Source organism: Colius striatus, chromosome 18, assembly GCF_028858725.1.
Source record: "Colius striatus isolate bColStr4 chromosome 18, bColStr4.1.hap1, whole genome shotgun sequence".
Taxonomy (NCBI): domain Eukaryota; kingdom Metazoa; phylum Chordata; class Aves; order Coliiformes; family Coliidae; genus Colius; species Colius striatus.
Window position 1 is genome coordinate 10,209,010 of NC_084776.1, and position 24,408 is coordinate 10,233,417.

At 58.4% G+C, this 24,408-nt stretch overlaps 1 protein-coding gene across 1 annotated transcript; it reads right to left on the reverse strand.

Annotated features, from left to right (window-relative positions):
• Positions 1–200: 200 nt before the first annotated feature.
• Positions 201–18,711, reverse strand: CYGB (cytoglobin). Its single transcript, XM_062010909.1, has 3 exons — positions 18,161–18,711; positions 5,683–5,914; positions 201–5,020 (listed from the first exon to the last, which is right to left on the reverse strand). Exons 1-3 carry the CDS (start codon positions 18,301–18,303, stop codon positions 4,856–4,858), a joined length of 540 nt encoding a protein of 179 aa, XP_061866893.1. The 5' UTR covers positions 18,304–18,711; the 3' UTR covers positions 201–4,855.
• Positions 18,712–24,408: the final 5,697 nt, after the last annotated feature.

Sequence of the window (24,408 nt, forward strand, 5' to 3'; positions counted from 1 at the left end):
CAGGTCTGTGGGTCATGGTGGGACTGGTTAAGACATACCAACAATTAGAGACAACTTCAGCTATGGAAAATAGTGTTGCAGTCTGTTACATAGGTCAGACCCCAGAGGAGGGGGGTTTGTCCCTCTCTTGTCTGTTAAGTTGGTCTGAGGGTTCTGGACCCAAGCATGTGGGTTTCCCTCCCACCCACCCACCCACCCGCCTGGTGTCACTGGTGCTGCCCCCAGGCAGCCCCTGCACTGAGAGCAGGGCACCAGGGCGGCTTCCCCACGGCAAGGGGCAGGGGAGGCTGAGCTCTGAGGCCAGAGTCCAGCCAGCCGAAATCTGGTCCCCACTGAAGCTGCTGGGCACCTCCCCAGAGTGCAGGGAGCTGCTGGGATCCCCTTTACTGGGACAAACTGGAGCACACTGGCAGAGATGCAAGAGGGTTCCCCAGGAGAGCCTGTGGCTCGGCTGCCTCAGGGCTTTGTCTTGCTGCAGAAGGGGGTGGTGGCACAAAGTGCCATGGGGGGTTCCACGTCTGCAGGGCTCCGGTGGCATTGGCTACACTTGCCCCCAGGAGGGGACACGGGCTCTCTGTCCCAACCCAAGCCAACGCTTCCCATTCCCTCCAGTGCTGAGCTCCTCTGACCAAGCTCAGTGTGGAGCTGGGGTGGGGGGACACCAGATGGCTGGTACAGACAGGTGACCTCAAAGAGAGCCAGGATAGGGACCCTGCCCTAGGGGCACCAATCCCCTCCTCCCTTGCCGTTCAGCTGCTGCTGGCAGGGGACACAAAGACCTTCCCAGCTGGGTGATGGGCCCAAGCCCAGCTCTGATGCTAAAGCAGAGGCCGAGCCAAGGGCCAGATCCTGCCCTGGTCCCAGGGATGGTAGCTCTGAGCTGGGCTTGGGCAGCTGGCACGGGGGCAACCGCAGCAGCACGGCCATCAGAGGAGCAGGGCCAGCAGGAGCAGTCCTGGGGAAGGCCAATGGGGCTGGGGGACATTGGGGTTCCCCCAGAGAAAGGCAGAGACCGGCTGGTGCCCAGCACATGCCAGCACCGGGCCCTCAGCTTCTCACCCATGAATGTGGGGAACGTTGCAAGTCCGTCCCTACACAGCACAGCCGAGAGCAGCCGAGCCCCAGGCGCGTGTTGGCAGTGCCCTGAGCTCAGCCAGGCGTGCTGGGAGGTGAGCAGGGCCTGAAGAGAAGGGGGTACAGGGGTCCCCAGCAGCTGCAGTGGGTTTGGGGGAGCGATGGGGCTGGGGGCAGTGGGGAGCAGCCGTGCAGGCATCAGCCTGTGCCAGCAGCCAGAGGCAGCACCAGCCTCCCTTCCTGCTCCTCCACCAGCATTTATCAGCTCTCTCACTTGGGAATGGCATTCTTTTCTTTCTTCTGTTCATTTTCCTCTCTCCCTAGATGAGAATTGAGCTGAGCCTGGGTTGAGCTGAGCCTGGGCTGCTGAGCTGCGGGGTGGGCAGCAGAGAGGGGACATTCACTTCGGCTCTGTCTCTTCCCCTGGTGAGCTGTGCCCTGGCTGCCCTCCCTGCTTCATTTGACTTCCTACAGAACTGGTAAAAATAAACATGTTTTTGTTTTGCATCTATTCAACTGGGCTGTGATTTGGCTGAGGGAGGGCAGGGAGGGGGTGGGGGGCTCCTCCAGGGACAGCAGCTGCACGCATCTGGCTTTGCTTTAGCAAAATGTGCCTGGAAACAGCTCCAGGCCCAGCACACGCACTCGTGGGTGGCTGCACGAGGCCCTGGGTTGGGCATTTTTCCTAGGGATGCAAAGAAAACCAAAGAGACCAAGCCTTGTTGAAAAATGAGGTGTGGTGGGGGGTCCTGACTGCTGCTCCCCCAAAGCCAAGGCACTCAGGTGGGTCAGGCATGAGCATGGGGACTTCCCAGCCACCCCAAGAATCACCTCCCTGCTGACCACGACTGAGCCCACTTTTAGCTGAGGGGAGGAAGAGGGAGGCTTTTGCACTGACACATAAAACTCCCACCTGGAGAATATTAACCTCAAAGGTTAATGTGTGAGCTTAGACTAAAGCTGAAACATCCCTGTACGGAAACAGCCCTGGCCCAGCATCCGCAGAGCACAGGGAGCACACGAGCTCATCCAAGGTATGTGCTGCTGGCCCCAGGCTCCTGGCAGAGATCAGCAGGGCTGTGCTGGGGAGAGGCCCGTGGTGCATGCACAAAAATCTCTCTAACAGGCTCATTCCAAGCAAGTCTCACCAGAGAGCAAAGCCAGGGGCTGAGCAGGGCTTTTCCCATCTGCACAGGCCCCGTGCTATGCCCAGGCAGCTGCTGTTTGGGGGGTGCCTCTGCCAACTACACAAGGGGTGAGCAGCTGCTTTGGTGTTCAGATGGGAGCTGGAGGCATCAGCTGCTGGCACCTTCATGGGGGCAGGCTGGTGGGCTGAGTTTTGGAGGTGTTGACTCTAAATGGCAGCTCACCCCATCAGCAAAGCAGCATCAATTCTCACTCCATGCCCATCCCTTCCTTTCCCTTCAGAAGCCCTGTGACCCTGCACACTGCCATGCCAGGCCAGCTGTGCCCTTGGTTATTCCTCTCTATGAAAGCCCAGAATGTGCCACTGCTGCTGCCTCCAGCTCTCCCCTCCACCTGCTTTATTATGGGACAGAGGGAGGAAAGAGCTGCAAGGCCAGAGAGAGCAGCTGTAGAGCTGTTAGTGGGGTCCTGGGGCTATTTTGGGACTAACCCTGGTCCCAGTGCTCTGCAGGAAGGTGAAGGAGCACTGGGGAACACAGCCAAGAGGTTCTGAAGCCCTCTCCAAATCCCCCTTTGCCCAGGCCCTGGGCACTAGGCAATGGCATAAGCTCCTGGCTGCATCTAACCAAGATGAGGAAGAGGAGAAGATGTTTTCCCCAGGCACACCTCTGCTGCTTTGAACTGCAGTCCCCAGGGCCATGCCCAGCTGTCTCAGCATAAGGGGCTCCAGGGGTTTGGCCCATGGATCCTAAGCAGAACCCTGCTGTTACTGGTAGAGGAATGGGGAAAACCCCACTGAGAGCTTTTCTGGGAGTGGGCACCAGGTGCTGCCCACCCCCATGGCACTGCCAGAAGAACCCCTTGGCGTGGGAGCAAAACACCAGAAACAAGACTAAAAGCCCAAACTATTCCCTGGAGATGATGAAAAGCACAGATGAACTGTGATGAGCAGAGCAGAAGTTTGTGGCTGGCTGCTCCAGAGGAGGAGGAGGTCAGCCCTGGGGAGGTTCTGCTGCCCCACTGCAGTGTCCCTGGGGGAGAAGGGGATGGCCCCACAGTGCTGTGGGGATCCCAGCCTGGACCATGAGCTGACATCCAGGGGAGGAGCTCCCCAGGGCAGTGGTGGAGTGAAGCCAGAGGAAACCTTGGAGGAGAGCTCCCCTTGCCCTTCAATAGGTAACATTGCCCTTAATGCCAGAGCTCTGAAAAGAAGAAAGGTTTTGGGAAATATCAGGGGATGAGGATGCCAAAGGCCCCCAGCACATCTGGTGCTTCACCCTCATCCTTTGGGAATCGGTCCCCAGGACATCCTATAACCCAATCACTTGTGTGCAGGAGGCAACAGGGGTGCTCCTCCCCCCTCTTTTGTAAGTGAAGGGGAAACTGGGGCAGAAACCAAGCAGACTCACCCTCAGCTTCAGGTGGAGTCAGCGTTGGAGGCAGGAGCAGTGCTGTGAGCCCTGTAGCCATGTCTCATCTTGAGGGAAGAGGCCTTTTCCAGGCCAGGGCAGGAGCACTGCTGGCCCTGGACACAGCTCCTGCAGGGGTTCCTTTCTACCAGGCACTTTATTTGAAGGAGCCCAGTTTCAGCACGAGGGCAGGAAGATGCTCTATGTAACAACCTATTTCTTAATTTTAACAGAGTGAGGACCTTTCTTCACACTCAGGAATCCCTCCAGCTACATCCACTTCATCTTTCCCCCTCCTAATGGCAGCCTGAGCCCCCTGGGTCCTCCAGCTCCACACTGTCCCACTGCCAGACAGACCCCTCAGGGCAAGGGCACCACATGTGCCACCCAAACCCATCCTCATCCACATCCCTGCTGCCTGTGGGAGCTGAAGGGAGGTGGGTGGGCTCACCAGCTCCCTGCATCTGGCACAGGGATCCCTCCTACACTCTGTACTCTACACGAGGAGGGGAAGCAGCCTGAGGGCATCCCCCTCCATCCCCATTCTCTGTGCTGGGGGACCAGGGCTCAACCCAGCCTCTCCAGGCCCAGGAGGGTTTGTACCAGGCAGCTGAGGCAAGGGGCTGTGGGTGGTGGGAGAGACAAGGGCTGCTGCCAGCCCCCAGCATGGTGATGGGCAGCCAGCCCTGCCAGCTGAGAAGAGAAAGTGCAAAGCAAAGCATTTTGGGTGCCAGCTGGGCGGCCAGCCGTCCCCATAAGCAAGAAGCCAGAGTTCCCTGGGGGTTGCATGGAACAGGAAGGTCATGTCACTCCTCAGCAAACGGGGCTGCACGTCCCTGCCTGTGCAGCAGAGCTGCTGCAAGGGACTGGGAGATGGAGCAAGCGAGGTGCAAGGTTTAGGAGGTGGTGATGGCCAGGCCAGGCCAGTCAGATGGAGCCAACAACCAACGCTGTCCCTTTGCACCCTGCATCCCCTTCCAGCAGCCCCTGCAGCCCACCCACACCCTGTGTGGTTCTAGTTTTGGTTTTGATTCTGGGTTTTTTTGTTCCTTTTTGGCTTGTTTAGTTTGTTTTGAAACCCTATGGAGATCAAATTGTGACTTGGCAGCTTCACAAAGCCAGCCCTACCGGGCTCCCCAGCCTGAGCGAAGATCTTGAGAAGAGACCAGAGTGAAGTCCTGGGGTGAGCGAAGCCCTCCCTGCCCCTCGCCCGGCCCGCTGGCCGCTCACAGGGTGGCAGTGGGGTACTGGGCCCACCCCACCTCCTTGTAGGCTGCTGTCACCTGCGTGTAGATGAGGGTCCTCATCTTGGTCCAGGCACCGTGTGCCTCCGGGGTGAAGTCGTTGGCAAATTCTTCAGCGATGACCTCCAGCATGACACCAGTGAGTTTCTGGAGAGAGGCAGGCAGCAGGGGGTTAATAACTCTCCAGTGAGCAGCTCACAGCAAATGTGGCTTTCTCCTACAAAAATCATCCTGCTGCTGAGCTCTGGGAATGACAGCTCTCAGGACAGATGGATGCTGGGGAGGTCTGGCAATCCCCCAGGTCACCATCCTGCCTGGGTATGATGGGGTGCTGCTCCCAGCTATGAGCATCACCCTACTTTGGATCAAGCCCAGTTTCTAAAGGAAGGGACATACAGCCACAGCCGTGCCAGGAGGTGGGCAGGAGGGTTCCCTGGGCAGGGGGAGTTACTTGATAGAATCACAGAATGGTAGGGGTTGGAAGGGACCTTTAGAGCTCATCCAGTCCAACCCCCCTGCACAAGCAGGGTCACCTAGATCAGGTCACACAGGAACGTGTCCAGGCAGGTCTTGAAGCCCTCCAAGGAAGGAGCCTCCACACCCTCCCTGGGCAGCCTGTGCCAGGGCTCCCTCACCCCAGCACTGGCTGCATTTGCAGTGTGTGACAGCATCGTGGTGAGGCACTGTGGGGAGCAGCCCCCAGGACCAGGCAGCCTGCTCAGGGTGAGGACAGGCACACGGCTCCTCCCTCCTGCCCTCTTCCATTTCTAAAGCATCCCAGAGATTACTTTTTTGCTCCTCTCCTTTACCTTAAAGTAGATGGGTTCCACTTTGTGCTTGAGGGCATGGGCCTTGCCCACCAAGGCCAGGACAGAAGAGACCTTTTCAGAGTCATCGAGGTTCTCCACCACGGAGTTGAGGGCGCCCATGACCCGCCGAGCGTGCTTACGCAGCTGCAAGCTCCTCTCCATCTCCAGAGGGTCCTCCATGTGCTTGAACTGGCTGAAGTACTGCTTGGCAGAGGGGAAGTTGACAAAAAACCTTCAAGAAAGAGCAGACATTAAATACCATCAAGAGGTTGAGAGCAGGCTGAGAGGTTAAAGCAAAGCATGTGGTGAGGGAGCTGGAAACCAGCCCTTGTATTTAACACAGCCAAGGGGACCTTTGTCACTGAACTCCCCAAGAGCTGTGGCATTCAGCTGCCTAAACACCAGCAGGTTAATGCCTTTGTCCCCTGTCCTTCCTTTCTGCTCCACTGCATCTGGGCAGTCACCCACACAGCAGAGGCAATACTGTGCTCTTGATACTGAGTCTCCACCTAGGCATGTCAGATACATGCCCACCTACATCAAAACATCATGGCCTGTCTCAGAAAGTTGGAGATGGCTCTTTATCTCAGCCAGCCTCTCCCTGCCCCAGTTCCACAGTACCTTCCCAGCCTCATGGGTTTATACTCTTGCATTGCCACGCCAAATGGTGCCCCTACCTTTCACAGATCAGCCTCTCCTGAGTCTCCAGCAAGATCTCAGCCCTGAGGTCATGCCACTGCTCATCTATGCCAGGAGCCCTTTCCCCAGCACAAGGATACCCAAGGATCCAGCCAGAACTTCTGAGGGGGTGAAGGCCCTTTTTTTCTACAGGATTAAATCAACCCTAACGAGATGCAGCAGAAGCAGACGAAGCTGTGGTTGCTCCTGCTGTGCTGGGCTCTCTGGGGAGTTGGAGGAGTTTGCAGGGCACAAGGTGAGAGGGTGCCCAGATGCCAGCCCTACTGATGCCAGCCCCACAGCTGGGGCAGTTTGCAGGGCACAAGGTGAGAGGGTGTCCAGATGCCAGCCCCACAGCTGGGGCAGTTTTCAGGGCACAAGGTGAGAGGGTGCCCAGATGCCAGCCCTACTGATGCCAGCCCCACAGCTGGGGCAGTTTGCAGGGCACAAGGTGAGAGGGTGCCCAGATGCCAGCCCTACTGATGCCAGCCCCACAGCTGGGGCAGTTTGCAGGGCACAAGGTGAGAGGGTGCCCAGATGCCAGCCCTACTGATGCCAGCCCCACAGCTGGGGCAGTTTGCAGGGCACAAGGTGAGAGGGTGCTCAGATGCCAGCCCCATTTTACCACCCCCTTGCCACCAATTGACCCAGGAGAGAGCCATGTCAGGGTGTGCTCCTCCACTCCCTCAGCTCCTTCCCTCTGACAGGGCACTGCCTGCCTCCTCCCAGCCCCCCCTCACCTGAGGGATGCTCAGGACATGGCAGAGGGCTCCCCAAGCTGCCCCCCATATCCCCAACTGCAGACAGACTGTCTCCTCCCCTCACCCAAGCTGCCATACCCCCATCCCAAACCCTGTGAACCCATCCCACTCCCTTGCCCAGCCATTGCCAGATCTCTCCAGGACTGGGTGGGATCCTCTTCCTCACTCACCACTCCACAAATAACCACACTATTGAGGACCAGGCTGGTTTGCCAATTCCTTATCCTCCTTTTCCCCTCTCCCTTCCTTCCCCCACTCCCTTGGCTTGCAGAAGCTCGGGGGCACTGCCAGGGAAGCCGTGTGAAGCAGTGCCTGGAGTGCACTGCAGCTTCTGTTGCTTCCCTGAGGCATCTGGGATTCATCAGATGGCCCAAAATAGGTTTGGGAGGTGTGAAGAGTGTGCAGCGGAAAGGGAGGGGGAGGAAGGAAGGTGGAAGGGGGAGACAAGGTGTTGCTTTAAAAACCCAGAGGGGACCTATGACAAAACCCCTCCTGTTATTGTGCAGCCTGCCCCTGGCAAAGCTCCTCCTGACACAGCTGCTCCCTGTCAGGACAAGTCCTTCCCAGGCCCAGCTGTGTCCAGCTCCTGTTGCTGCAGAGATGCTCAGTCCACACTCCTCAGCCAGGAGCTATCAGAGGGATGGTGGGGGATGGACACTTGTCCCCTGGCCTGGGGACACAGAGCCAGCATCATTCCCAGGGTTTGGGACTTCAGCTCCAGGCTGTTTCCCCATGGAAGGACAAGTGTTCCTCTGTTTCATGGGAGCAGTTTTCCTACCTGCCACAGGGCCTTTCTGTGCCAGGGGCTGACACCTGTACACACACACAAGAGCTTCATCCCCAGCTCAGCACAAGCTGCTGCAGCCCCTGAGCCTGCAGCTCCAGCCTTGAGATCTATGGCCTCCAGCTACCAACAGCAAACACCCCGCAGAGGTTGGGACTAAAGGCTTTGGCATCCCTGCTAGCAGATCTCTTCCCACTCACCCTTTGACTCAGGCATTCCCCCACGTGCTGGGAGCTGAGGGTGCTGCTGGAAGGGAGATCTGCTGCCCACAGAGCCCCTGACTCAGCAGATGGAGGATGCCCACCCATCACTGCAAGCCCAAATCTCCAGATCCCAAACCATCACAAGTTCACTGAAAAGCATTTGATCTTCAGCTCAGGGGCATGATGTCGTGAGGAGCCAGGGAATGAGCTAAGTTCCTGGTCCCAAGCAGGCTCTTTCAGCAGAAGGGCTACAGCTAGGGGAGACCCACCCCTGCATCATCAGGCATCACAGCATCCCCCTGCCAAGAGAAGGACTGAAAGGAGATGATGGGGCCAATGCCCTGCACAGAATCACAGAATGGTGGGGGTTGGAGGGAACCTCTAGAGATTGTCCAGTCCTTCAGGCCCAGGGGCTTCACACCTCTCCCACAGCCTCACCTCCACCTCTCTGCCATTCAGCCAGCTACACCAGGAGCAAACATTGATTAACCTCCAAAAATCCCTAAGCTGGGTGAGACCAGGCAAGGGAAGGACACAAGTATTTGGTTTCCAGCCTGTCTGCACTCTACAGGCCCTGTTGGTGATGCCCTGTGGGAGCTGAGCCAGCACCTTTCTTGAGGGACCTGTGAGGGGGAGGGCAGTGGTACTGGGGGGGATATAAAACCAGCAACCCCCCCCCTCACACAACCCTGGGTGCTGCCTGCTCGCTTTCACCGATGAGAACAGACACAGGAGAGCTCTAATGGTCTTTGCTTCAAGTTGAAAAGCAAATCCATGGCCAGCCAGAGACCTGCAGCCACCTCTCCCTGGGCAGTGCCTCTCCATGGGGCTGGAGAGAGGCAAAGAGCCTGCTGTAAGAACTTCTGGCCCAGGGCAAATATTTGAGCTGTCGAACAGAGAGCAAGAGGGAAGGAGCCTTGCTCAGTGGTGGTTGTTAATAAACACAGAAGATTAATTTCACACAAAGGTTAAATATAACCAGAGGAAAGGAGAGAGAGAGAGGAAAAAAAAGGAGGAAGAAATAAAATAAGTCAAACAATAGGGAATTGGAAGGTGTCAGTTGGGGTTTTTCCATCTACTGAACATTTTCTGAGAGTTCAGACATCTCAGCTCTGGCATTTTGTTGGCTCGTCACATGTGTGTGTTTTGGGCTCTTTCTCTTGGTTGGAGTCATTAAAAAGGATGATATTTACCATTGCATCTCACACAGAAGGATGATTGATAGGAAGCAGATGCCTGCACACCCATCTCATTCCATCTCTTTGTGAGCCATTCCATCCTGCAGCCGCTGGTTTGTACCCTGGGAGCGGCACCGGACCCAGCGGGCAGGATGGCAGAGCTGCTTTTCCTCTCTCCTTTGCTCTTCTGACAGCTAGAGGGACACAGCTGTGCCCAGTAGCAGAGACAAAGGAAAGAATTAAGGTGCAAAACCACTGCAATCACTGGGAACCTGTTTTCTGTTCAGAAGTCCCTTTGCCCATCTCCCTCATCTTCCCCCTCTCCCCAGACTCTGCAAAGCAAACCCCGGCGTCTCTTCAAGCCCAGGCATCTCTTTTCTTTCCCAGCTGGAAAGAGGATGGAAACTCTTTGCTTGGTCCCTCTGAACAAATAAACCCTTGATGCTTCACCTACCCTGTTTGCAAACTGCTATAGTGAGCCCTGGAAGCTGTGGGGAGGCTTCAGCTGAGCCCCCCACCAACACTTGGAGACTTTTTTGGCCAGATTTTCCTACCAAGGCTTTCCTGCTTTCTCTCGCCTCGTCCCTCTACGTGGGAGAAACTCTAAGGCAGCCTGGAGTCTCTCTGTGTCCCTTTTCAAAGCTCTCCTTCCAGCTCCTCTCTGCTCTGGTGCCTACAAAGCAGCTGATAATGGGTAGGCAGGTGGTGTGTGGGGCTGTTATTCTGCTGAGGGCTGTCTCACCGCTTCGCCTGCACGTTCCCCTGCTCCCCCCAGCCACCCGCAGCCTAGCCTTCTATTTTCAGGCTGGGGCAGGGGTGCTGGGTGCTGTCTGTGCTCACAGCTCCCAGCCCAAGGGCAGAAAGGTCTCAGCCATGTTGATGGCACTGCCCAGCAAGACAGACAAAGGCCAGTCTCACTGGAATAAGGGGGTGGTGGCTGCTTGTCCTCGCAGCACAGCTCTGCCTGTGCGCTCCCCGAGGGCTCATGGGCCAGTGGGGCTGGTGGTGGGCAGCATCTCCAGCTCTGGCATAGGAGGGCTGGAGGGAAAAGGGCCAAGCCCCCAGTCCACATGCTGATGCTAAATGTGACTTGTACAGCGAGGTAGAAGGGCTGCAGCTGGCCTTCCTCCAGGTGAAGCCCACGTCCCACTGCAGAGCCTCGGGAGCAGACTCCAGTGCAATGCTGAGCTGTGCTGGGAGGCTGTAATACCCCAGGCACTGCAGAGCCCCTCTCCCAGTGAGGCTGGGAGAGAATCCAACAGCAAAGACATAGCCAGATACCTTTGGGCACAAGCTAGCAGCCCCCTGGGGTATGTCCTGCACAACCCACACCTCCAAGTCCTCAGGGCTGTTGTCTTTTGCTGCCACGTACGTGATGGATTCAGCCCAAAGCCTCCTGGCTGCCTGGATGAACTTTTAGGCTCAGGATAAGGACAGTGTTCATCAGCTAAATGACTTAGCAGTGCCAAAGTGGCTTTCCCACAGACCTCTGGTTTCCTACAGCCCTTACAATCCCTTTTGCTCAGTGCCTTCATCCACACATCCTCTTCCTCCACATGTGTGCTGCTGCCACTCTCTGCCACCACACTGCTGGCACTGCCCATGTCCCTGCTCAGCAGCACGCAGGGACTGCAGCCTTGGTCCCTCCACTCCCACCCTAGCATCTCCCCCCACACCCAGTGCCTTTCCTACAGCCCTGCCAAGGGGGTCAGCATGGCCCAGCAGTGTCCCTGGGTAATAAGAAATGATCCTAAACCACGACTCTGGCCTCTGAAGCAGACACACAGTAGGGATGGAGCTTCCTGGAGCTCAGGTGCACATCCCCAGCACTCAGGGACAGTGGTGGGACTTGGGAGGTGGCAGATGGCCCCTGGCTGGGTGGCAAAGGGGTAACCCAGACACAGTCCCTGCACTGGGGCTCACCAACTGTCCAGCAATCCAGTTTTTGGTGGCAGCCACCTCTCCTCTCCTCTCCTCTCCTCTCCTCTCCTCTCCTCTCCTCTCCTCTCCTCTCCTCTCCTCTCCTCTCCTCTCCTCTCCTCTCCTCTCCTCTCCTCTCCTCCACTCCCATGCCAATGTCCAGCAGCTCCAGCCCAGTGGTACCGGCAGCTCCAGCAGCTGCTGCCTCACGCTGGCCCTGGTGGGATGGGCATCCTGGATCCAGTGCTTCCTTGCCACATCCAGCATATCCACAGCCATGGAAATCATCCAGCAAAACTATTCACCCTTCCCCTGGTGCCTTTGATTGCCTTGGCCAGCGATGTCCTTGCAGCTCTCAGGCTATCAAGTGGGATCCTTCTAGCTCAGCGTGTCTCACAAGTGATGCAAGGGCAGCCCTGAGACAGGGGACATGGGAAAAGCTCTCCTGGGGTCACCCAGAGAGCTGCTGATGGCCCCAGGCTGTGGCTGGTGCAGGATGTGCCACAGGGAGCCCCATGGCACATTTGGAAAACCACAGAGTCACACACACAGAATCTCAAGGGCTGGAAGGGACCTCGAAAGCTCATCCAGTGCAACCCCCCTGCCAGAGCAGGGGCACCTAGAGTAGGGCACACAGGGACTCATCCAGCTGGGTCTGGAATGTCTCCAAAAGTGTTTCTCATGTGTATTCTCATCAGCAGAGCAGAGTCCTGCTGCTCTCGGGCTCTCCCTGAACCCAGAGCATCACCTCTCCAGCTGGGCCACAACAACCCCCAAGCATGGGACACACCACGGGACAGGGACATCACTGGGGTTTTCACTGGAGCCCTTTTCAAAGCGAAATATTGCAGCAGAAGGATCTCTGTGAGCTGCTTTGCTCTGAAATGGATCCATCAGCAGTCAGGAACGGATTCCTTCCCTGTGGACACCTCCACACAACACGTTGGCTTTGGGGGCAGCTGCAGAGTCATTTCTCTGAGTGACATTTTTGAGGGGATTCAACTAATTTGTTTTTCTTAGATTAAGCTAAAAAAAAGGGGGGGGGGGTTCTGCACTGCCAGTCTCTTTGCTCAAGCTCTTTGGTATTTTCACCTAAAACTAACAATAATGTCTGGCACCCAAGGAGAATGTTTGTATCCCAAAGCTCTCAGCAAACAGCCTGGATCCAGGTGTGCCAGCTCAGACTAAGCAGCTGCTGAAACCCAGGGGCCTGGTTCTGCATTGACAGTCCTTTCACTTCCCCTCCTATGCCTCCTGAGAGGAAAGGAGCACATCAGGAGACAGGGAGAAGGTAGCAGTTTTGGAAACTTGGAAAGCTGCTGGGTCTGGAGCAGAGACAGAGGGAAGAGTGGAGGAGAAACCCTGGGGATGTGGCACAGCTTGCGCTGGCCGTGGCTCATGGCATTGGCTGTGCACTCTCATCTGGTGAGGATTTGCCTGGGAGCTAACAGAAACCATCCCTGGGCTTTCTGCCCCGAGGGGATCCAGAAAGCTTTGCAGTCCCACATCTGTGAGAGCAGAACGTGTGTGTGGGTGTGGGAGCGAGCGCCTGCGGCCCTCAGGACAGGCTGTGGCTTCAGCCACGGCCCCCTGGGCTCAGGCAGCAGAGGAGTGGGGGTCCCTGGCCCTGCCAATGCCCACCCTGATCACTGGCTGCTCCCAGACCCTTCCAATGCCCACCCTGCTCACCTGGCTGCTCCCAGACCATGCCAATGCCCACCCTGCTCACTGGCTGCTCCCAGACCCTGCCAACGCCCACCCTGCTCACTGGCTGCTCCCAGACCCTGCCAATGCCCACCCTGCTCACCTGGCTGCTCCCAGACCCTGCCAATGCCCACCCTGCTCACTGGCTGCTCCCAGACCATGCCAATGCCCACCCTGCTCACTGGCTGCTCCCAGACCCTTCCAATGCCCACCCTGCTCACCTGGCTGCTCCCAGACCCTTCCAATGCCCACCCTGCAAGCCTGGCTGCTCCCAGACCCTGCCAATGCCCACCCTGCTATCCTGGCTGCTCCCAGACCCTGCCAATGCCCACCCTGCTCACTGGCTGCTCCCAGACCCTGCCAATGCCCACCCTGCTCACTGGCTGTTCCCAGACCCTGCCAATGCCCACCCTGCTCACTGGCTGCTCCCAGACCCTGCCAATGCCCACCCTGCTCACTGGCTGCTCCCAGACCCTGCCAATGCCCACCCTGCTCACTGGCTGCTCCCAGACCCTGCCAATGCCCACCCTGCTCACTGGCTGCTCCCAGACCCTGCCAATGCCCACCCTGCTCACTGGCTGTTCCCAGACCCTGCCAATGCCCACCCTGCTCACCTGGCTGCTCCCAGACCCTGCCAATGCCCACCCTGCTCACTGGCTGCTCCCAGACCCTGCCAATGCCCACTCTGCTTGTCTGGCTGCTCCCAGACCCTGCCAATGCCCACCCTGCTTGTCTGGCTGCTCCCAGACCCTTCCAATGCCCACCCTGCTCACTGGCTGCTCCCAGACCCTGCCAATGCCCACCCTGCTCACCTGGCTGCTCCCAGACCATGCCAATGCCCACCCTGCTCACCTGGCTGCTTCCAGACCCTGCCAATGCCCACCCTGCTTGTCTGGCTGCTCCCAGACCATGCCAATGCCCACCCTGCTCACCTGGCTGCTTCCAGACCCTGCCAATGCCCACCCTGCTCACCTGGCTGCTCCCAGACCATGCCAATGCCCACCCTGCTCACCTGGCTGCTCCCAGACCCTGTGTGTGATGGAGGGTGGGCAGCAGGAGGGCTGAGTACCCAATTGCCTCCCCCAGTGCAGCCTCAGAGTGTGGGGTGCTGGTACTGAACTGTTGTGAGGGAGTCAGAGGAAGGGGAGGGTTCAGGGGGCCATGGCCACACACTTGCTCTGAGGGCTGGGGCAGATGGCAGAGCTGCTGAGGCTGCTTTGCCTTCCCCTGCATGCCTGAGCTGCCCTGCCATGAGTGAGGGCTGTTGAGCAGAAAGGACTGATTCCTTAGTTACAGCTGGGGAAACTGAGGCACGGTAATGAGTCCCGGGGCATGGGGAGGCCCCGGTGGAGCTGCAGCCCAGTCATGGCTGCTTAGGAGTGACCCAGGTGACACAGACAGCCCCAAACATGAGGGTCGAGGCTGCAGCTCCAGCAAGGTGGTGGCTGTGAGATGCAGCCCACAGAGGCCCTGAGCTTGGAGGAGGAAGATGAGCTGAGGAGGAGGCAGTGCTGCCTCTGGCACCAGGCTCCTCCACCGAGGAACCCAGCAATTAGCAACATAGTTTTAAGCACAGGATGCAGATTCCCATGATGGAGTGAGTGGCTGCTCAGCCTCATTGTTGCTGGTTTTGTCTCCTGGGAGCCCGAGGACGCCGTGAGATTGCGACCTCACAGGGCTTTCTACAGCATCAACACTGGCAGCAGCTGAGGGCTGGGAACACGATGCCCAGCTCCGTGCCTCAGTTTCCCCAACTGCAGAACATGGAGAGGCTGGTGGAAAAGAGGAGGTTGCTGGGCAGGGGCAGAGGGAGCTGGGCTGGTTCCTGTGGGATGTGGGCACTGCAGCCCTGCCCATCGCTGCCTTTTGGGTGGGCACCGCTGCCTCCCTGCCTCTGCCCTCGGGGTACGGGACCTCGATGTCCAGAGGTGCTGCAAAGCCCCAGCCCTTCCCACACGGGAAAATGTCATTCCCTGCCCTCAGCATCTCCGAAGGGACAGAGAGGGGACAGAGCAGGAAAGCAGGGGAGAGAACCTCTCTCAGCTAGACACAACAGCTCGCTGGTCACAACCCCGACGACAGATCTGCTGGCAGATTTGCCTCTTTAGCTGATCTGCGCAGCGGGGTTGCACCAAAGGGACACCCGCTCCGTCGTCCCCTTCCCTGTGCGCGGCCGGCCCCATGCGCATCACTCCCTGCCTCAGTTTCCCCAGCACGGCCATGAGCAAGGGCTGGCTGGGACGGCTCCCGGCCGCCCGCACATCCCGCCTGTGCCCACCCGACAGCGTGCTGCGGCGGGTCAGCTCTCACCCCCGGCAGCCCCCGCAGCCCCCTCCCCAGCCCCGACCTCGGGAGCTGCTGAATCATGTCTGGGGAGCGCGGCTGCCTCCGCCCGCGCCGCCCGGCTCCCGGCGGCCTCCACGCACTGACCCACTTCTGCCGGCGGCTGATGGCAGCGGGGAGCGGCACCGCTCCGACAGCCCCCGCCAGGCTGCCCCCACAGCGGGCACACGCTGCCCATCCCGCCAGGCTGCCCCGACAGCGGGCACACGCTGCAGCCCCGCCAGGCTGCCCCCACAGCGGGCACACGCTGCCCATCCCTCCAGGCTGCCCCCACAGCGGGCACACGCTGCCCATCCCGCCAGGCTGCCCCCACAGCGGGCACACGCTGCCCATCCCGCCAGGCTGCCCCCACAGCGGGCACACGCTGCAGCCCCGCCAGGCTGCCCCCACCGCGGGCACACGCTGCAGCCCCGCCAGGCTGCCCCCACAGCGGGCACACGCTGCCCATCCCGCCAGGCTGCCCCCACAGCGGGCACACGCTGCAGCCCCGCCAGGCTGCCCCCACAGCGGGCACACGCTGCCCATCCCGCCAGGCTGCCCCCACAGCGGGCACACGCTGCCCATCCCGCCAGGCTGCCCCCACAGCGGGCACACGCTGCCCATCCCGCCAGGCTGCCCCCACAGCGGGCACACGCTGCCCATCCCTCCAGGCTGCCCCCACAGCGGGCACACGCTGCAGCCCCGCCAGGCTGCCCCCACAGCGGGCACACGCTGCCCATCCTGCCAGGCTGCCCCCACAGTGGGCACCATGCTGCCCGCTGGAGCTCGTGGGGACGAAGCCCCTCTGTGGGAAGAGGGTTTGCTGTGGGGAGGGGGTGCAGCTCTGCCCCTGGAGCCGTGGCACGGGGATGCAGGAGGGTGTGCTGGTCCCAAATTGCACCACTGTCCCCAGGGACATGTGCTGGAAGCTCAGACCTCACTTTAAGCATCCCAGGCACATCCTGCACATGCTGTGGCCAAGTGTGTAAAGGCTCCCGAGGAGCTGGGGTCCATCCCAGGACCATTTTGGCAGAGGGAAGGGAAGCCCCTCACCACAGTGCCACAACTTTCTCTGGAAAAACAGAAGAAAATTGGACCAGAAACTTCTACTGGGAAAGTTTGACTTGGGACCAGAGCTCAGGCACGCGGCCCCTGCCCATGCACCTCGCTGCCCCCATCCCCAGCCCTGCTCTGAGCCCCATGGCAGCACCCAGGGACATCAAAAGCAATGAGCTGCCCTGGGTGACCCATGGCATTGCCACGAGTCCCTCAGTGCCAGCCGTGGGCACCCATCACCCTCGCTGTGCTCACGGGCAGGAGGGCACCCGTCTGAACTTGCAGATTGGGGCCATGGTGTGGCCTGGGTGCCAGGCAAGGAGCTGGTGTGCACAGATGCTGGCCAAGCCCCGTGGTAAAACTCATGGGGTGGGGAAAAAGGGGAATTTTGCATCCCTCAGGGCTCTGTCTCGTGTGGGCTTCAGACTCAGCCCAGGGGGTTTGGTGTTCCCAGCTGCTGGGCTGTCACACCTCGGGCTGTCCTGGTCAGCTACAAGGAGTGGGGCCCACAGAGGAATGGGCTCAGCCATCAGCTGGCTCTGAGAGAAGGAAATGCTTATGAAGGGGGAGAGGGGACTGTAATGTCATTTTGGATTCTCTAAGGTGGGGTCTTGCTAGGAAAATCCTGTTGTAGGGCTGGCAGTGAGCTTGGAGCAGATCTGGCTCTGCTCAGCGGTGCATCTGGGAGCCTCTGCTGTCTGCAGATCCAGAGGGCTCAGAGTGTCAGTGCTCAGCTGCTTGGAAAACTTTTGGATGGTTCCTAATAAACAACAAATCCATCCAAAGGTTCTCTGAGCACCTACAGGGCCCCATTGCATGAGCAAAACAGGAGGGACACGTCCCAGACCCCTGTCCTCTACCTGGCTTGCCTGGGGCTGAGTCTGGGCCGGAGCCTGAGCAGGGAAATCCCTGCACTGCTGAGCTCTGGGATGAGTGTTGGAAGCTTTATCTCGCTGGAGAGTATCTCTGCTGTTTGCCAATAGGTCAGTGTGGGCATGTCACCTGCCCCCCTCCTCGCCCTGCCCTCCTCTGCCCTCTCAAATAAGGGAAACAGCATGCTGGTGCTGGACCCCACTGGCACCCCAACTCCCTGTGTCCACACAACCCCATGGGACTCCTGCTCAGCGTGTTCCTGGGGTGCCCAGACAGTGCTCACACTCCCAGACCATGCAGGAAAACCCACCTGCACCCCAAGAGCATCTCCCTCCGGTTTGGTTTCAGGCTCCCAAGCTGCCGCCGGGTGATGCTCCCCCCCCTACATCAGAGCTGCTGCCCCCTGCCCCCTCCCTGCCCCCTCCCTGCCAGTGCCCCCACATCCCCCACCGCCAACTTCCCCGCTCCCCTTGCCACCGACGCTGCCGTGGAGGGACAGATGGTGCCCTCGGAGACACACCTGCTTGGGTTTTATCTTGGCTCCCAACTTGCATTATTTCACCCGCCAGCCTGCTACACACGGATGCCATCGGCACGCAGCTCGCTCGGGGGGCGGGGGGGGAATGTGTGTGCGTGTGTGTGTGTGTGTGTAAAAAAGCCAAACACCCCCAAGCCCAGCTCTGCTCCCCGCTCCCCACCCCCAGCTCTGTTCTCGGGCTAAGGTGACCTTCGCCATGGAAGCAGCTCCCCCCGAAGTCCCCGGCGGAGCTCCCCCCGCTCCCCCCGCCGCCAGCACCCGGCTCCAAGGTGTGGGCATCAGAGGAGTGCTGTGAAACCCTCCCTGCTCCCAGGCAGCCAATGCACCCAGCCAGCTCCCCACTCGCTGTCATTCATTCCACTTCGCTTCTATATATTGTTCTGCCTCTTTCCCAGCTATAAAGAGATCCAGTTGGATTCGCTGCTTCCTTTTGGGTTTGTATGGCTTGTGTTTTTAAATACCTGATGAGTATGGAGACCCCGACGTCCTCGCAGTTGGCGTATACTCTGCTCCAGATCTCCCGAATAACCTCTTTCTCGGCGTCTGAAATCTCTTCGCTTCTTTCCCATCTCTCAATCTCCATTTCTCCCTGGACTTTCTCCATGAAAAACAGGCGTCAGGATCCTGCGGGGAGCCAGGAGGAGAAGCGCGGGAGCTGCGTGTGTGTGCGAGCGGCTGGATCCTGCCAGAGCAGACAAGGTGTTCGCGGGGCGGGCGCTGCCGGCGGAGCCGCGGGGAGGGACGCGGGCGGCTGCGGGGCGGCGGTGCCTGACGGGCGCTTCGGAGACGGGCTCGGAGGGGGGAAAAAAAACACCAATATCCCGGAGGTAGGATGCGTGGGATCAGATGTCAGAGCTCTTACTGCTGCCCGTGGCTGTGGTTCGCTTCAGCTCGGCTCGGATGTGTGTGGCTGACTGCTGGGGAAGTGCCTAAAAGTAAAATATTCAAAGGCATTGCAAGACCAGCCTCTTGAGCAATGTGTGAACGTGAGCTCACTTTCTCCCTCTCTCCTCCTCTCTCCCACTCCTCCCTCCTTCCCTTTTTGTGTGGGTTTTTTTTTTCTCTCCCAGAAAGGGAGGGATGAGGGCGATGTTCTGGGCAACATCAGGACAGTGCTGGGGGAGGGAGGTAGGGCTGGAAGTTTGTTTTCCAGTCCTTGTAAACAGCTCGGGGGAAATTCAGAATCCAAAGTGATGAGTTGAAGTTATCCCGACTGCTGGCTGTGCTGAGCCCAGCCTCAGCTCTCCCCTCCTGCTCCCTTGTTCTGCAGGCAGTGCTGCTTTGCCCCTGGCTTGCCCCAGACTGGATCTTGGGCTACACAGAGAGTCAGGGTGAGAGTGGAGCACGAGATACCTGCGCCCACGGGCAGCTCTCTGCCACCCAGGAGAGATCATGGTCTGTCCCACAGGGACTTTTTTCATATGAGGGTTTGCTCTTCCTTCTCACAGCAGGACCCAGTTGAGTTAAGGCACTGGTGAAATGGATGTATGATCTCTGTGCTCCTGGTAGTGTCCTGGCAGGGCTGAGGAGCACAGGAACCGCCACGCCAGGCTCCCCGCTGCCTCTGTGTGTGTGTGTGTGTGTGTGTTTCTGGGTTGGTTTTTACCAAATGCCATTTGCAGCTCCCTGACAATCCAGCATATTAAACCCTCAGCACAGTCCATTTGCACAGAGAAGGAAAATACTACAGAGACTTGTAATAACCAACAATCCCCCAGAGGGGGATGAGAGACAAGGGAAGCAGCCTGGCACATACACCCTTGCTGTGTAGGGCAGCCAGGCTGAGGGTGAGCCTGGTACATGGGCAGACAGGGGCTGGCCAGTGGCTGAGCCCCTGTGGGGGCTGAGGCTTTGGTACTTCACATCTGACAAGGGGTTTTTTTGCTGTGTTTGCCCTCCAAAGCAGCCTCAGCCGTTCCTCACTAGCAGCAGCCAGCCTGGCAGTGTCAGCACATTTGCTCCTGCAGATCTAACGAGAGCTGGAGGAGAAGATGCTGCCCACAGATCCCCCACTGTGGGTGCCCCACTGAATTAGTGCTGGGAGAGCCTCCCATATCTTTGATCCCTTGATCTCAGGCACACAAAGCTGGACTCTGCTGAACCCACCAGTGTGCAAACACAGCAGTGTGGCCAGTCCTGCCCAGCCAGAGGTCAGGCATCAATCAGATCCCCAGTAACACCAACTGCTGGCCTTCAAATCATCAGATTCTCACCTAACACTGGAAGTTGCACCCAGGAACCTGAGCTCAGAGGTTAACTATGATGTCCCCAGGTGGCCACCATGCAGAGAAACCCCTCTGGACCCAGAATGGCAAGGTCAAGCTGATCACCCTCCCTCAAACACACAGGGCAAGAGATGCTGCACTTAGACCCAGCTTCAAACCAGAGCAAAGCTGCAATGCAGTGTAGTGCTTCAAAAGGGAAGAACTCAAGTTCTGACCAATATGAAGGCTTGGGTGGTAATCTAGGTGGAGCATTGAGTATTACTTGTGGTGTGTTTAAAGAAAAGGACTCTTGGAAGGCTTTTTACCTCATGTCTTAGTCATTACTGGGCTCGCAGCCTGGTGCCTGGTTGCATGGTGAGCCAGGAGGCTGCAGTGGGTGCTTTGCCTCACTCCCTGGCACCTGTAGTTGAAGGATCTTGCCTCAAGAGTCTCCATTTAAAAATATTAGGAAATATGAGGGAAGTAACTCAGAAACCCCCCCAGCCTTTTCAAGGTTTCTGCCTCTCTCTTTGGGGACATCACATCTGGCCCTGGCAGCAGCCCAGCCCCATTCCCAACAGCAGATACTGACTAAAGCAATGGCGATGCTTCACTGCCTCAAAATCCTGAGCGAGCCCCAACAGACTTCAACTCCTGTGTCTCACCCCAGACATGGGACATAAATCAGGGCCAGGAGCAGAGGCACACACTGTCACATGCCAGCCACCCGTTTCCATGGTTTCCTGTGACTGTTGCTCTTGAGGGCTCGGGGTTAGGAGGCGACTTGTTCCAGAAGGAGAAAGATGCTGCGTTGACACCATTGCTGTGAAACCCTTCAGGCAGCAGCACCCTGCAACACCCTGCCAGGCTGTGCACCTGCAGATGCCTTTGGTGCAAGGTGCTGTGTGGAGGAAGGGTCACCCCTGAGGGCTGGGATGCCATCCACTCACCTGAGCTGCCCAGGGTCACTGCCTGCCATCCCAGAGAGGAGCTCAGCACAAGGCCTGCTGCTAAGGAAGGATGCCATGGGCCTCAGGGATGGGGACAGAGGACTTGGTCCCCATGGACACTGGGAAGGGTGAGATGGGATCAGCCTGGGTAACCTATATGGAAGAAATCACTCTAACTCTGTCAGATTCCAATTTGTTTCAACACTCTGAGCCATCTCCAGTTGAGCATCACGACCCTTCTGCTTCCCATCTCCTCCCCACAGACCTGTCCCGTGACAGGGTGTCACGGCAGTGCCAGCCCTGCCAAGCCCCAGCCTGCTTGTCCCACAGGACCTGCGTGGCAAGAGAGCCAGTGCCTGCTCCAGCCCTCCTCCCTTTGCACAGCTGCAAGGGGTGAGAAGGCTTTTCAGGCCCTCTGAGCCTCTGCTCGTGGCGTGCAGCGTTCCTGTGGGGCCTGCACCCACCTGCCAACAGCTTCTCCCACTCCCCCCGTGCCCTCCCACATTGCCTCTCCTCCTCCCCTTGCGCTGGGTGCAATGAGAAATGTACTTGGCTCCCGATGCTTGAGTGGGAGGTGAAGGCAAAGAAACCCGAGATTTCATCTCCACAGCGTGTGGGATGCAGCTGATGGCACATCCCCACCCTTGACTCCTCCACTGCCTCTGGGGCGCAGGCGGAAACCTCAGCTGCAGCCCCTCGGGGCTGAGCCCACCTTCCCTCCCGTGTGGGGACAGTCACCTTACCCTGCTCCTGGAGAAAGGAGGATGACTTCTCGTGTCCCCTGCAAAGCCAGCTCCCTGGGACAACCTCACAAAGTTGGGGTGGCCTCAAGAAGAGACCTCGTGAGCTCCCCTGGGGAATGCTTTGGGAAGGAGTTGCCTCAAGCCCCAAGCCCTTGGTGCTGCTGTGATGCTGGGAGCCCAGTGAGGATCCCTTCTCCAGACGCTCCTGACATCAATCTGCCCACACCAGAAGTCCTGGGATTTTAAGAGAAATAAGACTTGAAGGCACCAGTATGATAAAACCTAAGGCACCCCAAAATGCAGCCCAGTCTCTGCCCCTTTTCCCCTGGAGCTGAGCTGGGTGGGAGGTGGAAGGTGCTGATGGAACCTTGTGGAAGGGCTTGTTGTCATTTTTGCTCCCACTGATGTGCCCAAGGGCTATTGCAGGACATGTATGCGTGTGTGTGTGTGCAAGGTTGTGTGTTCCTTCTCCTCCCAGAGCATCTCTGGACATCTCAACAGAGATGTTGAACTTGTCACCCCATACACTGCTGAAACCAAGCCCCCAGTTGCCAGCCCAGCTCACCCAGTGTTGCCCACAGTGTGCAAGGCCTCTCTGCCTCTCCTTCCCAATCCAGCTCTGCTGCCAACTGCAAAGGCCTGGCCTGAAAAAGAATAACAAGACTTTAGGAAACAGCTTTGCAGTGCCTGTTACCTGGTGAGGGAAGGATTTAGCCTAAAGCCTGTATAAATGCTCTGTACTTATTGCAGGTTCCCTTCCCCCAGCTTCTCTGCTCCCAGGAGGCCCCTGTGCAAAGCCAAAGCTCTGGCTCTGCAGCAGCCTTTGAGCCCTCAGTGCGGGGATGGGCTGGGGACAACGTGAACAACATGCCATGGGCTTCAAAGAGGCTCCAGGCAACCAGACCCTCCCACATCCAAGGGTTTGCATCCCTGCCTGCATCTCCCCGCCGTGGGGGCGGGAGGTGGGGTGCACTGAGATCCCAGTTTGGCCACACAAGTCACTGGGTTCCTCAGAAAGGTCAATAGTGTTGAGAGAGGGGGATTGCCCTGGCTCCATGTCCTCAACGCAGCAGGGAAGAGCTGGGCCAGGGAGGTGACAGTTTGGGGAGCTGCTGGCCCTGCTGCTGGCCCTGGGAGGTAAAACCCAGGCCGCTGGTGCAGGGCAAAGCTGGGGACAGACATTCCTCCCCTGACGGAATCCAGACCTCGGGCAGTGCTGCCGGAGCTGCTGGGGAATGTGTTTAAACCAAACCAGCTCAGTCTCTCCTTCTTACATGGAAATTGGGGCCCTCTGCTCTGGGGTCAAAGCCTAACAAATGTGGCTTTGTGTAGCAACCAGGGTCTGTGGTGCCACTGACACAAACCCCCTAGAGGGACCCTGCCCCAAGCTCTCAGCCTCCAGAGGGGACTCTAGGCCCCAGGGCCACCCCAATCCCCATCTCTCCTCCCCTATAGGTGGGAGCAGGATGGTGTGGGATGCCAGGGAGGCTGGCTCGGGGCCTGGCATGGCACAGGGCTGGGGTGATGCCCGGGACGGGAGCATGGGATGAAGACACCCGTGCAGGACCCTCAGTGGCAGCAGGCAGAAGGGAGGTGAGTGGGTGAGATGGGGCCAGCACAGCCTCCTCCTGACATTCTCAAACCTGGTGTCAGCTTCCCACATCCTTCCTCAAAAAATCCCCATCAACCCACACAATCAACACAGATCCAAGGATTAGGAAATTCAGGGAACAAAAGGGAGCAGAGAAGGGCCCTGGGAGTAGGGCTGGGTGCTGTCTGGGTCTTTCAGGCAGGGCAAAGCAGGGCAGGGCAAGAAGCTGCCAAAGCAGCCTTGGAGAACACTTCCCAGCCAGACATACCTGGTCCTGGCCCCAGTCCTGCCCTGGGATTTGAGGAAACTGAAACCTTATGATGCATTCGGGAGGGATGAAGTAAGAAGCGTTCACTCAGGAAGTGGGGATCCAGCACTTCAGGGCTGCACAGGCTCCTAAACTTCCTTGGACCTTGTCACAGCCTCTGCTGTGTCTCTCTTCTACTTCACCCACAGACCAGGCTCTCCTGGGAGCACAGCCCCTGTCCCAGCCCCTGTCCCTCTGGGAGCACAGCCCCTGTGCCCCTGGAAGCACAGCCCCTGTCCCAGCCCCTGTCCCTCGGGGAGCACAGCCCCTGTCCCAGCTTCTATGCTCCTGAAAGCAAAGCCCCTGTCCCAGCCCCGGTGCCCCTGGGAGCACAGCCCCTGCTCCAGCCCCTGTGCCCCTGGGAGCAAAGCCCCTGTCCCAGCCCCTGTGCCCCTGGGAGCACAGCCCCTGTCACAGCCCCTGTGCCCCTGGGAGCACAGCCCCTGTCACAGCTGCACCCTCAGGCTGTGAATGAGGCTGACAGGGTTATTGGGAAACAAGTCAACACTTCCAAACAGATTCTCTTTGCTGCTCTTTTCCTTCCTGAAGCTGGTCTGAGCGTGGCAGGGGTTGCTCAGGAAAGCCAGCAAGCTAATATATTCATGTCATCTTGCATTTGGTGCCAGCACATGAAGTAAACACTGTCAGGGACCTCGCTCCGGTTCAAAGACGAGCCCTGTTTCTTATTCTGATCACATTATCCATGCTCCCCGTACAGCTTCATTGATTCATATCTTAAAAAGAAAAGCCTTCCAAATCCATTAAGTCTGCCTTGCCATTGCAGCCCTGCTCTCAAGGGCTTGGGCAAGAAGCATTAACTAATCTGCTCACATTACCTTGCCTTTGAACCGAGCATCTCCTGGTGTCAATCAAGAGTGTTTGGATGTGATACGCTCCCACACGGGGTGAGGTTG

Bases quoted from the DNA above. Each gene is read 5' to 3' on its own strand.
- CYGB (XM_062010909.1), bottom strand. From the start codon at position 18,303: ATGGAGAAAGTCCAGGGAGAAATGGAGATTGAGAGATGGGAAAGAAGC. The intron at 5,915-18,160 runs GTATTTAAAAAC...TCTTTCTTGAAG, and splicing joins GGGGTCTCCATACTCATCAG to GTTTTTTGTCAACTTCCCCT. The intron at 5,021-5,682 runs GTAAAGGAGAGG...GCCTCTCTCCAG, and splicing joins TGGAACCCATCTACTTTAAG to AAACTCACTGGTGTCATGCT.